A 14,117-nucleotide genomic window follows, 5' to 3' on the forward strand; every position below is an offset into this window, starting at 1 on the left:
TATCAAAAATATTGCCAAGCGAACCAAAAAACTTATTGCCCCAAATCATAACTTACAACCAAACCACAGTTAATTCCTAGCTAGCTACAGCCAGAATGCCACAGGAGAAAATGACAGGAAATGCTTAGACACTTTATAGGATTTGGTGGTGCGACAGATGGTGGTTTGCAGCTCTCCCTCGCGACTGTACTTGAGGCCAAAAATGGTGATGTAGAGCATGTAGCCGTTACAGTCGTCATCATCAAACTCATGTTCTTCACGTACCACAGACTCCACAAGGCAAAACCTGGTGTTGCCCATGTATGTGAGGGTGGCACCTTTGCCCCTCGGATGCTCGAGGAGCTTCTCCTTGGTCATCTTCCAGTCCGGCCGCGTGGTAATAACGGTGCTGCTGCTGCAAGACACGGCTTGGCAGGAACAAATGTAGCCATCCTCGTGAAGGCCAACCCATGCGTCCAGCTCGCTGTCGAAGTAGCCTTGTCCCACGAAAGGCAACGCCCATTCCCCTTGACACTTCCACTCGCAGCGCCCGGTGTCGAAGGAGAAGGTGCGCATCGGACAGCGCCTGGCCAAAGTCGACATGAAGATGGTGCTTCCGTCCAGGTGCAGGGCATAGGAGGTGATAATGGCATCCTTGGAGAATGGAAGCGGCGAGGGCACGCTTTGCCAGGACCATTCCAGGCTTGGATTTGAAGAGTGAGTAGGATGATCCTTGACGCCGCCGAACATGGACATCACCACAAAGTATTGTCGCCTTTCCTTGAAGTTATACTTCAATGCATAAACCATCAATCCCACGGGACAGTTTACCTGTGTTGCTTGTGCCCCCGCCAGAATTAGAGCTCCAGTTAATAAAAAGATGTCCATGAACATGAACAATACGGCACCAGGATGTTTTGTCACCATGAAGTGAGTCCACGACTCAGAAGATGAGAGTATAATGGGCTCCGTCCAAAGTCCTGTCATCAGATGTCCTTAAATTGTTACTTCAGTGTTAAAAGGAATGAATATATCAGTTTATTACTACATCTACTTACTGTGGAATCCAACAGCTGCCCCCAGAAGGGTTGTAGTTATCCCCATACAGAGAAACACCAAAAAGTCCCACTTATTTCTCTACAAGCAAAACATATGTTGGTTATACGGAAATCCATCAGATCTGCATGCAGAATGCAGTTGAAAATTAAGGCATGTGTACCCATTATTCACAATGAGGCAGTTTGAATATAAACTGCAGTCAGATTTAAAATAAACTCCCTCGTCCATAGCTATATCTAAGTAGAGCATAAGTATCTATAACATAATACTATGTTATCTTAATAATTTCGAGGACCTAGGAATGCCAATAAGTATCATGTTATTCCAAAGAGCAACATTAGTGTCCCCTATTTAGTCAGAAATTCAGAGAACATTTCCTCCTACAACTCGAACAGCACATCCGGGATTAATACCATTTAGCTGGGAGTATCATACGGTTTGGCTACATAATTTATATGGAGCATTTCATGCAACAACTGGACAGTGGAAAAGCACAACAGGGTTACCCGTTTGGTTAAAAAGAGAGTAGATTAATTATTACAGTTATCAAACTAATATGACGCATTTGCTATTACCACTTAAAATCGCAGTGTGAAGCTTTATTCTGATAGAAGATAGAAACTAAACTGAAAACTTGAACTAGAAGTTCAACATCGACAGAGTGATATCTTACCTTTCCAACACAGTTCGATATCCAGGGGCAGTGATGGTCAAACTGTTCAACACAGTGCTTAACTATTGCTGCGTGTGACTCTTGCGGCTAGGTCAGGAAGGAGGAGGCTCTTCAGTCTTCTACACAGGAGATGGGCCTAAAGGGCTGGGCCCAGAGTCATTTACCGGTTCAACACTCCCCCTCAAGATGGGTGATAGATATCTATCATCCCGATCTTGTCACAGGCCAGATCGAGAACACAGAGGAATAGAACCAACAAGAAGTTCCTGCTGCTGTCCATTAGATCGAGGATCCTTCTATCAAGATAAATACATAGTCACACGCAGCAATAGATCGAGGTACAACATGGTATCAGAGCGCTAAAGGATCCTAACATAAATTTAAAGAAGGAAGAGAGAGCATTGGTATAAAATCCACATACTGTCAATGAATCATCAGGTTTCCGCGTCTCCACAAGCAGACGTCGTTCATCAATGAAAGGTACTTTAGCAATAACCTGGAAGAACAAATTGACATAAATGAACCTTCAAGCAATAATTAAATTCATTACCAGAAGCAAAACCTTTTTATCCATTCATGACAGTACCTCCCATGCAAAACACTTTCCATTCATGTCTATCTCAAAATCTGCAGTTGCAGCAGGAAGATGACAAGGAGTGACTAAGAATTACAAATATGAAATATGAACTACCATCATATACTTGATGTCCTCATGAAAGGAGTTATAGTATATCCTTAAGTCTACTTCATAATGATCTCTGGTAACTTTTAAACATGTTCACTCAGTGTTACATAAGAGGCGGTAGTACCTTTGGGATATAAATACTTCAGTCGGGAATTTGGATCGATCATCAAATTTGGTAATGCAATAGAGCTACAGAAGAAATGAAGAATAAAGCGTGATTTTTGTTAGAGATATAGTCATATTGTACTAGGACTAGTTGTATTTAGGAGTCCTAGTTTCTCCTTGTACTTGTATTTATTTGGCCTGGAGCCTTGGCAGCAGATAAAGTTCCATATTTCCTCACATGGTATCAAACCAGTTGTCTTGGCCCAGTTCTCTTGTCCTTGTGCTCATGCTCAGAACGGTGTTGCTGAACACAAGCATCATCATCTTTTTGAGACAGCTTGCAACCTGATGATTGCCGCATCGATTCCGCCTCACTTTTGGGCCGAGACTGTTTACACTGCCACCTATCTCATTAACATACAGCCTTCCTCTGCTCCTCAGGGTGTGATTCCCTTTGAGTGTCTTTTTGTTCTTCTTCTGGACCTTCTGAGCTTAGAGCCGACTTCTCCTGGTGAGCCATCTTCTTCTTCTGATGCGCCTACTCGTTCAGATAGCCTTCACCTCCGCGCTCGCCGTGTCCGCTTATTGACCGGTATAGTTGGTGGAGTTCTTTCTGAGCCAATCTCCTACCGTGATGATGTTGTTCACGAGGATGGCAGCATGCGATGGCAGAGGAGCTTGTTGCTCTTGAGCGCATGGGCACATGGGGTCTTGTTTCTCTCCCTCCGCATGTCCGTCCTTTCGCATCGATGCTTTTTTCTGCGGACTCGTGGGCACGATCAGGTGATTGCTCTTCAGTACGTGCCTTGTTCAGTTAGCAGATTTCTTCACGTAGGCCGGACTTGATCATAGCACAGCTTCTACCTCTCCAAACTCAGTGTTGTGGATCAACCATGAGTTTAAGGGAGGGTTCCTAATTTATCTGGATAGAACCTGTCTTGGATTTAAAAAGGTGGGGTTACATAGTTGATAACAAACAAAAATATAGTGTTATTGATGAGTTTTCTCTACCAAATGCATAATCGCTATGTGCATCCAGCTAATCAGGTATGCATGGTGTATAAATGATTACCGACGATATGCCTGATTTAATGACGATGACTTTTGGCTCTGTCTGTGCGGTATTACCATTAACAGTCATCAGGAATCAACTATCAGTGAAATGATCACTAAACAGGAGCCTGATATTATCTATAAACTAGCAGGTGTGCCCGCGCGTTGCAACGGGTCAACAAAATCACAAACCATTTATTTTTATTTTCTGTGTAGGCAACTCATGGCGCCGTTGACGTCGGCATGCGGGTGTAGTGGCATCGGTTGTAAGACGGAGTAGGAGAAATCATGAAAAAAACTGAAGAAAAAGAAAATAACGGGCAGTGACATATTGGTTGTAATTTTAACGAAGTTAACCTACGGCGGCGACGTACCATCACCACCAACCCAATTTAATATATTGGTATAGATAATGCCTATGGGGATTCGACAGCGGCAGCATAATGTTGCACTGCAGGCAAACAGCCGTTGTTGCTGACATCAACACACAGGAGTATTACCTTAGCATGGTTGACAATTCAAGAAGAATCAACTGATAGACACCAAGTGACAGTGAATGATGGTCTACCAAAATGGTAATGGTTCGATTCCGGTAGTTGAATTAGGTTCATAGAGTTAAGAATCTCTAACAAGCTCTGGTCAAAAGAATCTGATATGCCAAAAATATTAAAATGGGTCTCCACTCTCTACCAAGAGACCAAGTGATGTTTCCCTCTACCAAGAGGAAGAACAGTAGTTACGCATCTCACAGCTGATGGTTAATGGTTACCTACCACTGCCATGAACAAACACCTTGATCTCATAACCCAGCAAAGACCTTCCACATATTTCTGGACCTGAAACATGGATTGTAGATAACTTATGGGGCAGAATAAGTGCAGAGAGAAAATTGTGACCTAAGTACCAAACAGCAGATGTGTGAATTCAAGGTGAACGACGGAGCATACTACATACTGTACCAGAAACATGTTCACATTTTACGGCAATTATATACAGTAACTAGTAAAATTTTACATGATGTATGAACCAGATCAGCATACAAAAACAAAACAAATCAAGGCATCTCCAAATCACCAAATGATACACGCATAGTACGAACAACCACTTTCTCAAGAATTACAATAGCATATCTATGAATCAATGAATTACTGCAAAAACAATCAGAGAGCATTTTACTTCAAGTTAACATTTCATTTGGAGAGCATGTCAAACGTGGATCTTCAGCATCCACCTCACAAAAGAGTGTTGCAAGAACACGAGATAGTAACATCAACAGTGAAACCTAAAATGTTGATATTACATTTAGAAGTTTAAGAAAATGTGAAGGTGTGAAGGTTTCCGTAGCTCCATCCCTTCGACTGCTTATTTAGCCATTGACACTGGAAAACTTAAATATGTGAATGACGGCGGAATTAGCACATCTACTTCAACAAGACAATAAGACATGCTCCCTCTCCATCCTATATAGCCAGCCAGTGCATGAACCGCATGCCAATAAAGCCATGAGATTGGCTACAGACTAACATAATGTACCTATGCTGTCAACCTGCCCAATGCAGCCAGGTTGAGTTGCCACGCCCTCACCACCCTATTAACCACTAGCTCATGAGGACAAACTACAGTCCCAACTAGGAAATGCAATCAGCAGATGACATTATTTTACATAAATTTCAAGTCACTTTCGAAATACTTGTTAGTGTCAGAAGATCATGCAATTAAAATAGTGCAAGATGGTATTTGTTAACTTATATTTGTGGATTATAACCAAAAGGGGATTTGAGGTGTTAATAGAAGATAATGCTGAAATTAGTGCGAACTAGGATTCCTTTTTAGAATGATTGCCCTGACTTCTTAATCATTCTACCAAAGGGAGAAATCGGAGTGGGTGCTCAAACATTCTATCTAATGCTGGATAACAGGTTTTCTCCACTAGAGGAACTAAGATGTTTTTCCCCGAGCCACTTCTACCAATAAGTGCAACTGCCAAGTTCATACACAATAGACCGAGCATCATCCAAAGAAAAATATATATACCAGAGGTGGTAGCGGGTTGGCGTAAAAGGAGCTTACCATGGACACCCAACCGAGCGCTATGGCTGGCGATGATGAAACTATGGAAATGATTTTTGCAGGCAGAGATGGCCTACTTCTGTTGGGATAGCCTGCAAGGCAGAAGGTGACCATAGCTGAACAAAATGCCAGCCATCTAATCTCCAAGTAGAGCAAACCCCAATTCCATCGAAATAATTCAATATGTACAGAAATGTGGCAGATTATCTTCACCAGAGAAAACCTTGCAGGCATTACACTTATCAAACAAATCTCTATACCAAGCAGCACTGGATATTTTCTTCCACTGCTTTGAAACTTCAAATCTGCAAAAAAAAAAGCAAAAACTAAACTGGACCAACCACGGAAATTAAATGTCTAAAACATGAAGACGGCCCTTACAAAAAGTGTTTCATGTCGAACAAATACGGTGAACAAGAAAATGAAAAGAAACCATGAAAACTGTAGGGAAATCCAGTCCTCCAAAATATTTTTGAAGACCTTGAGGGCAGTTGGGAAAGGGAAAAGGGGAGGAGCCAACAACGACGTTTGGTGGTCAGATCCATCACTCATCCAACATCGATATTTAGCATGATAGGTAAAGACCAGAATTCTTATTTTAAATTGTTGAAAATTGCAGGCATCTATGTGTTTTCCAGAACTAACATACAGAAACAAAAGATTAGTAGGTTCCACAAAAATTGCCAGGGGAAGCAAAAAATTTATTGCCACAAATCATAAATTACAACCAAACCACAGTTAATTCCTAGCTAGCTACAGCCAGAATGCCACAGGAGAAAATGACATGAAATGCTTAGACACTTTATAGGATTTGGCGGTGCGACGGATGGTGGTTTGCAGCTCTCCCTCGCGGCTGTACTTGAGGCCAAAAATGGTGATGTAGAGCATGTAGCCATTACAGTCATCATCAGAGTCGTCATCAAACTCATGTTGTTCACGTACAACAGACTCCACGAGGCAAAACCTGGTGTTGCCCATGTATGTGAGGGTGGCACCTTTGCCCCTCGGATGCTTGAGGAGCTTCTCCTTGGTCATCTTCCAGTCCGGCCGCGTGGTAATAACGGTGCTGCTGCTGCAAGACACGGCTTGGCAGGAACAAATGTAGCCATCCTCGTGAAGGCCAACCCATGCGTCCAGCTCGCTGTCGAAGTAGCCTTGTCCCACGAAAGGCAACGCCCATTCCCCTTGACACTTCCACTCGCAGCGCCCGGTGTCGAAGGAGAAGGTGCGCATCGGACAGCGCCTGGCCAAAGTCGACATGAAGATGGTGCTTCCGTCCAGGTGCAGGGCATAGGAGGTGATAATGGCATCCTTGGAGAATGGAAGCGGCGAGGGCACGCTTTGCCAGGACCATTCCAGGCTTGGATTTGAAGAGTGAGTAGGATGATCCTTGACGCCGCCGAACATGGACATCACCACAAAGTATTGTCGCCTTTCCTTGAAGTTATACTTCAATGCATAAACCATCAATCCCACGGGACAGTTTACCTGTGTTGCTTGTGCCCCCGCCAGAATTAGAGCTCCAGTTAATAAAAAGATGTCCATGAACATGAACAATACGGCACCAGGATGTTTTGTCACCATGAAGTGAGTCCACGACTCAGAAGATGAGAGTATAATGGGCTCCGTCCAAAGTCCTGTCATCAGATGTCCTTAAATTGTTACTTCAGTGTTAAAAGGAATGAATATATCAGTTTATTACTACATCTACTTACTGTGGAATCCAACAGCTGCCCCCAGAAGGGTTGTAGTTATCCCCATACAGAGAAACACCAAAAAGTCCCACTTATTTCTCTACAAGCAAAACATATGTTGGTTATACGGAAATCCATCAGATCTGCATGCAGAATGCAGTTGAAAATTAAGGCATGTGTACCCATTATTCACAATGAGGCAGTTTGAATATAAACTGCAGTCAGATTTAAAATAAACTCCCTCGTCCATAGCTATATCTAAGTAGAGCATAAGTATCTATAACATAATACTATGTTATCTTAATAATTTCGAGGACCTAGGAATGCCAATAAGTATCATGTTATTCCAAAGAGCAACATTAGTGTCCCCTATTTAGTCAGAAATTCAGAGAACATTTCCTCCTACAACTCGAACAGCACATCCGGGATTAATACCATTTAGCTGGGAGTATCATACGGTTTGGCTACATAATTTATATGGAGCATTTCATGCAACAACTGGACAGTGGAAAAGCACAACAGGGTTACCCGTTTGGTTAAAAAGAGAGTAGATTAATTATTACAGTTATCAAACTAATATGACGCATTTGCTATTACCACTTAAAATCGCAGTGTGAAGCTTTATTCTGATAGAAGATAGAAACTAAACTGAAAACTTGAACTAGAAGTTCAACATCGACAGAGTGATATCTTACCTTTCCAACACAGTTCGATATCCAGGGGCAGTGATGGTCAAACTGTTCAACACAGTGCTTAACTATTGCTGCGTGTGACTCTTGCGGCTAGGTCAGGAAGGAGGAGGCTCTTCAGTCTTCTACACAGGAGATGGGCCTAAAGGGCTGGGCCCAGAGTCATTTACCGGTTCAACACTCCCCCTCAAGATGGGTGATAGATATCTATCATCCCGATCTTGTCACAGGCCAGATCGAGAACACAGAGGAATAGAACCAACAAGAAGTTCCTGCTGCTGTCCATTAGATCGAGGATCCTTCTATCAAGATAAATACATAGTCACACGCAGCAATAGATCGAGGTACAACATGGTATCAGAGCGCTAAAGGATCCTAACATAAATTTAAAGAAGGAAGAGAGAGCATTGGTATAAAATCCACATACTGTCAATGAATCATCAGGTTTCCGCGTCTCCACAAGCAGACGTCGTTCATCAATGAAAGGTACTTTAGCAATAACCTGGAAGAACAAATTGACATAAATGAACCTTCAAGCAATAATTAAATTCATTACCAGAAGCAAAACCTTTTTATCCATTCATGACAGTACCTCCCATGCAAAACACTTTCCATTCATGTCTATCTCAAAATCTGCAGTTGCAGCAGGAAGATGACAAGGAGTGACTAAGAATTACAAATATGAAATATGAACTACCATCATATACTTGATGTCCTCATGAAAGGAGTTATAGTATATCCTTAAGTCTACTTCATAATGATCTCTGGTAACTTTTAAACATGTTCACTCAGTGTTACATAAGAGGCGGTAGTACCTTTGGGATATAAATACTTCAGTCGGGAATTTGGATCGATCATCAAATTTGGTAATGCAATAGAGCTACAGAAGAAATGAAGAATAAAGCGTGATTTTTGTTAGAGATATAGTCATATTGTACTAGGACTAGTTGTATTTAGGAGTCCTAGTTTCTCCTTGTACTTGTATTTATTTGGCCTGGAGCCTTGGCAGCAGATAAAGTTCCATATTTCCTCACATGGTATCAAACCAGTTGTCTTGGCCCAGTTCTCTTGTCCTTGTGCTCATGCTCAGAACGGTGTTGCTGAACACAAGCATCATCATCTTTTTGAGACAGCTTGCAACCTGATGATTGCCGCATCGATTCCGCCTCACTTTTGGGCCGAGACTGTTTACACTGCCACCTATCTCATTAACATACAGCCTTCCTCTGCTCCTCAGGGTGTGATTCCCTTTGAGTGTCTTTTTGTTCTTCTTCTGGACCTTCTGAGCTTAGAGCCGACTTCTCCTGGTGAGCCATCTTCTTCTTCTGATGCGCCTACTCGTTCAGATAGCCTTCACCTCCGCGCTCGCCGTGTCCGCTTATTGACCGGTATAGTTGGTGGAGTTCTTTCTGAGCCAATCTCCTACCGTGATGATGTTGTTCACGAGGATGGCAGCATGCGATGGCAGAGGAGCTTGTTGCTCTTGAGCGCATGGGCACATGGGGTCTTGTTTCTCTCCCTCCGCATGTCCGTCCTTTCGCATCGATGCTTTTTTCTGCGGACTCGTGGGCACGATCAGGTGATTGCTCTTCAGTACGTGCCTTGTTCAGTTAGCAGATTTCTTCACGTAGGCCGGACTTGATCATAGCACAGCTTCTACCTCTCCAAACTCAGTGTTGTGGATCAACCATGAGTTTAAGGGAGGGTTCCTAATTTATCTGGATAGAACCTGTCTTGGATTTAAAAAGGTGGGGTTACATAGTTGATAACAAACAAAAATATAGTGTTATTGATGAGTTTTCTCTACCAAATGCATAATCGCTATGTGCATCCAGCTAATCAGGTATGCATGGTGTATAAATGATTACCGACGATATGCCTGATTTAATGACGATGACTTTTGGCTCTGTCTGTGCGGTATTACCATTAACAGTCATCAGGAATCAACTATCAGTGAAATGATCACTAAACAGGAGCCTGATATTATCTATAAACTAGCAGGTGTGCCCGCGCGTTGCAACGGGTCAACAAAATCACAAACCATTTATTTTTATTTTCTGTGTAGGCAACTCATGGCGCCGTTGACGTCGGCATGCGGGTGTAGTGGCATCGGTTGTAAGACGGAGTAGGAGAAATCATGAAAAAAACTGAAGAAAAAGAAAATAACGGGCAGTGACATATTGGTTGTAATTTTAACGAAGTTAACCTACGGCGGCGACGTACCATCACCACCAACCCAATTTAATATATTGGTATAGATAATGCCTATGGGGATTCGACAGCGGCAGCATAATGTTGCACTGCAGGCAAACAGCCGTTGTTGCTGACATCAACACACAGGAGTATTACCTTAGCATGGTTGACAATTCAAGAAGAATCAACTGATAGACACCAAGTGACAGTGAATGATGGTCTACCAAAATGGTAATGGTTCGATTCCGGTAGTTGAATTAGGTTCATAGAGTTAAGAATCTCTAACAAGCTCTGGTCAAAAGAATCTGATATGCCAAAAATATTAAAATGGGTCTCCACTCTCTACCAAGAGACCAAGTGATGTTTCCCTCTACCAAGAGGAAGAACAGTAGTTACGCATCTCACAGCTGATGGTTAATGGTTACCTACCACTGCCATGAACAAACACCTTGATCTCATAACCCAGCAAAGACCTTCCACATATTTCTGGACCTGAAACATGGATTGTAGATAACTTATGGGGCAGAATAAGTGCAGAGAGAAAATTGTGACCTAAGTACCAAACAGCAGATGTGTGAATTCAAGGTGAACGACGGAGCATACTACATACTGTACCAGAAACATGTTCACATTTTACGGCAATTATATACAGTAACTAGTAAAATTTTACATGATGTATGAACCAGATCAGCATACAAAAACAAAACAAATCAAGGCATCTCCAAATCACCAAATGATACACGCATAGTACGAACAACCACTTTCTCAAGAATTACAATAGCATATCTATGAATCAATGAATTACTGCAAAAACAATCAGAGAGCATTTTACTTCAAGTTAACATTTCATTTGGAGAGCATGTCAAACGTGGATCTTCAGCATCCACCTCACAAAAGAGTGTTGCAAGAACACGAGATAGTAACATCAACAGTGAAACCTAAAATGTTGATATTACATTTAGAAGTTTAAGAAAATGTGAAGGTGTGAAGGTTTCCGTAGCTCCATCCCTTCGACTGCTTATTTAGCCATTGACACTGGAAAACTTAAATATGTGAATGACGGCGGAATTAGCACATCTACTTCAACAAGACAATAAGACATGCTCCCTCTCCATCCTATATAGCCAGCCAGTGCATGAACCGCATGCCAATAAAGCCATGAGATTGGCTACAGACTAACATAATGTACCTATGCTGTCAACCTGCCCAATGCAGCCAGGTTGAGTTGCCACGCCCTCACCACCCTATTAACCACTAGCTCATGAGGACAAACTACAGTCCCAACTAGGAAATGCAATCAGCAGATGACATTATTTTACATAAATTTCAAGTCACTTTCGAAATACTTGTTAGTGTCAGAAGATCATGCAATTAAAATAGTGCAAGATGGTATTTGTTAACTTATATTTGTGGATTATAACCAAAAGGGGATTTGAGGTGTTAATAGAAGATAATGCTGAAATTAGTGCGAACTAGGATTCCTTTTTAGAATGATTGCCCTGACTTCTTAATCATTCTACCAAAGGGAGAAATCGGAGTGGGTGCTCAAACATTCTATCTAATGCTGGATAACAGGTTTTCTCCACTAGAGGAACTAAGATGTTTTTCCCCGAGCCACTTCTACCAATAAGTGCAACTGCCAAGTTCATACACAATAGACCGAGCATCATCCAAAGAAAAATATATATACCAGAGGTGGTAGCGGGTTGGCGTAAAAGGAGCTTACCATGGACACCCAACCGAGCGCTATGGCTGGCGATGATGAAACTATGGAAATGATTTTTGCAGGCAGAGATGGCCTACTTCTGTTGGGATAGCCTGCAAGGCAGAAGGTGACCATAGCTGAACAAAATGCCAGCCATCTAATCTCCAAGTAGAGCAAACCCCAATTCCATCGAAATAATTCAATATGTACAGAAATGTGGCAGATTATCTTCACCAGAGAAAACCTTGCAGGCATTACACTTATCAAACAAATCTCTATACCAAGCAGCACTGGATATTTTCTTCCACTGCTTTGAAACTTCAAATCTGCAAAAAAAAAAGCAAAAACTAAACTGGACCAACCACGGAAATTAAATGTCTAAAACATGAAGACGGCCCTTACAAAAAGTGTTTCATGTCGAACAAATACGGTGAACAAGAAAATGAAAAGAAACCATGAAAACTGTAGGGAAATCCAGTCCTCCAAAATATTTTTGAAGACCTTGAGGGCAGTTGGGAAAGGGAAAAGGGGAGGAGCCAACAACGACGTTTGGTGGTCAGATCCATCACTCATCCAACATCGATATTTAGCATGATAGGTAAAGACCAGAATTCTTATTTTAAATTGTTGAAAATTGCAGGCATCTATGTGTTTTCCAGAACTAACATACAGAAACAAAAGATTAGTAGGTTCCACAAAAATTGCCAGGGGAAGCAAAAAATTTATTGCCACAAATCATAAATTACAACCAAACCACAGTTAATTCCTAGCTAGCTACAGCCAGAATGCCACAGGAGAAAATGACATGAAATGCTTAGACACTTTATAGGATTTGGCGGTGCGACGGATGGTGGTTTGCAGCTCTCCCTCGCGGCTGTACTTGAGGCCAAAAATGGTGATGTAGAGCATGTAGCCATTACAGTCATCATCAGAGTCGTCATCAAACTCATGTTGTTCACGTACAACAGACTCCACGAGGCAAAACCTGGTGTTGCCCATGTATGTGAGGGTGGCACCTTTGCCCCTCGGATGCTTGAGGAGCTTCTCCTTGGTCATCTTCCAGTCTGGCTGTGTGGTAACGGTGCTGCTGCTGCAAGACACGGCTTGGCAGGAACAAATGTAGCCATCCTCGTGAAGGCCAACCCATGCGTCCAGCTCAATGTCGAAGTAGCCTTGTCCCACGAAAGGCAACGTCCACTCCCCATGACACCTCCACTCGCAGAGCCCAGTATCGAAGGAGAAGGTGCGCCTTGGACAGCGCCTGGCCAAAGAAGACATGAAGATGGTGCTTCCATCCGGGTGCAGGGCATAGGAGGTGATACTGGCATCCTTAGAGAATGGAAGTGGTGAGGGCACGCTTTGCCAGGACCAATCCCGGCTTGGATTTGAAGAGTGAGTAGGATGATCCTTGATGCCACCGAACGTGGACATCACCGCAAAGTACTGTTGCCTTTCCCTGAAGTTATACTTCAACGCATACAGATGCTGCATGTCAGCAGTAGCCACAAAGATGCGAAGGCCGTCGAGCACAGGATCCGGGAGAGGAGGGCCGGTGGCCAGCGCCTCTGTGTCCGTGTCGTAGACCAGGGTGCCAGGGTATTCCCAGCTCGCGGCGAAGATGTTGTTGCCCACGACAGCGAAGTTCATGAGGTGGCCAGGATCAGGTGCCACTAGCCGGAGGACTGTGGGTTCAAGGTCCAGGTCGAGGTCTGTGCTGCTGCTTTGCAAGGTGTCGAGGTCAATCTTGCGGATGGAGTAGCCTTTCGTCCAGTCGTCTAGTATCAGGTAGAGGTGCTTGTGCTTCTGCACGGGCCGCAGCCTTTTGCCGGTGCGGTCGCAGTAGTTTGCCTGGCCCTGCCGCCGCTTGGTCGTCGACATCCCTCCACCGATGATCTGCTAGACAAGACAGACAGATCTGGAATCGGTCGGTTTGGGATCGATCTGAACCTGACGGGGACCTCTGCAAATTCATGAGTTATTTATAGACCTTGTCTCTAACTAGTCCGAATCGAATTAAGAAACCGTGTCTGTTTGCAATCGAACGCAAGAGGGGAACACCTTACCCCCGAAGAATCCGAGTCGGCTGCGTGGTTGAAGGGATTTCGTTTGCCTACGTGGCCTCCACGTAACCCGGTTTTGCCACATATATCCACGATGCCACAAGCCCACCACAGTGCTTTTCCACATCTTCCTTCTTTCAATCCTCTCCTAC

The 14,117-nt window shown here is 43.2% G+C and overlaps 3 protein-coding genes across 4 annotated transcripts; all 3 read right to left on the reverse strand.

Moving 5' to 3' along the window:
- LOC104584529 lies at window positions 1-1,767 on the reverse strand. The gene is made up of 3 exons (XM_024454916.1): window positions 1,712-1,767; window positions 1,038-1,116; window positions 1-959 (listed from the first exon to the last, which is right to left on the reverse strand). The coding sequence occupies exons 2-3, from the start codon at window positions 1,081-1,083 to the stop codon at window positions 85-87; spliced, it is 921 nt and encodes a 306-aa protein (XP_024310684.1). The 5' UTR covers window positions 1,084-1,116; window positions 1,712-1,767; the 3' UTR covers window positions 1-84.
- Window positions 1,768-6,289: 4,522 nt separating this feature from the next.
- LOC112268772 lies at window positions 6,290-8,069 on the reverse strand. The gene is made up of 3 exons (XM_024454874.1): window positions 8,014-8,069; window positions 7,340-7,418; window positions 6,290-7,261 (listed from the first exon to the last, which is right to left on the reverse strand). The coding sequence occupies exons 2-3, from the start codon at window positions 7,383-7,385 to the stop codon at window positions 6,378-6,380; spliced, it is 930 nt and encodes a 309-aa protein (XP_024310642.1). The 5' UTR covers window positions 7,386-7,418; window positions 8,014-8,069; the 3' UTR covers window positions 6,290-6,377.
- A 4,522-nt stretch (window positions 8,070-12,591) lies between these two features.
- Window positions 12,592-14,110, reverse strand: LOC100827404. Of its 2 annotated transcripts, none has more exons than XM_003575924.4 (2): window positions 13,969-14,110; window positions 12,592-13,865 (listed from the first exon to the last, which is right to left on the reverse strand). In XM_003575924.4, the coding sequence occupies exon 2, from the start codon at window positions 13,781-13,783 to the stop codon at window positions 12,680-12,682; it is 1,104 nt and encodes a 367-aa protein (XP_003575972.1). In that variant the 5' UTR covers window positions 13,784-13,865; window positions 13,969-14,110; the 3' UTR covers window positions 12,592-12,679. The 2 variants fall into 2 exon arrangements, with proteins under 2 accessions (XP_003575972.1, XP_024319272.1); XM_024463504.1 differs by having other exon boundaries at window positions 13,964-14,110.
- Window positions 14,111-14,117: the final 7 nt, after the last annotated feature.

Source organism: Brachypodium distachyon, chromosome 4 (genome assembly GCF_000005505.3).
Source record: "Brachypodium distachyon strain Bd21 chromosome 4, Brachypodium_distachyon_v3.0, whole genome shotgun sequence".
Lineage (NCBI taxonomy): Eukaryota > Viridiplantae > Streptophyta > Magnoliopsida > Poales > Poaceae > Brachypodium > Brachypodium distachyon.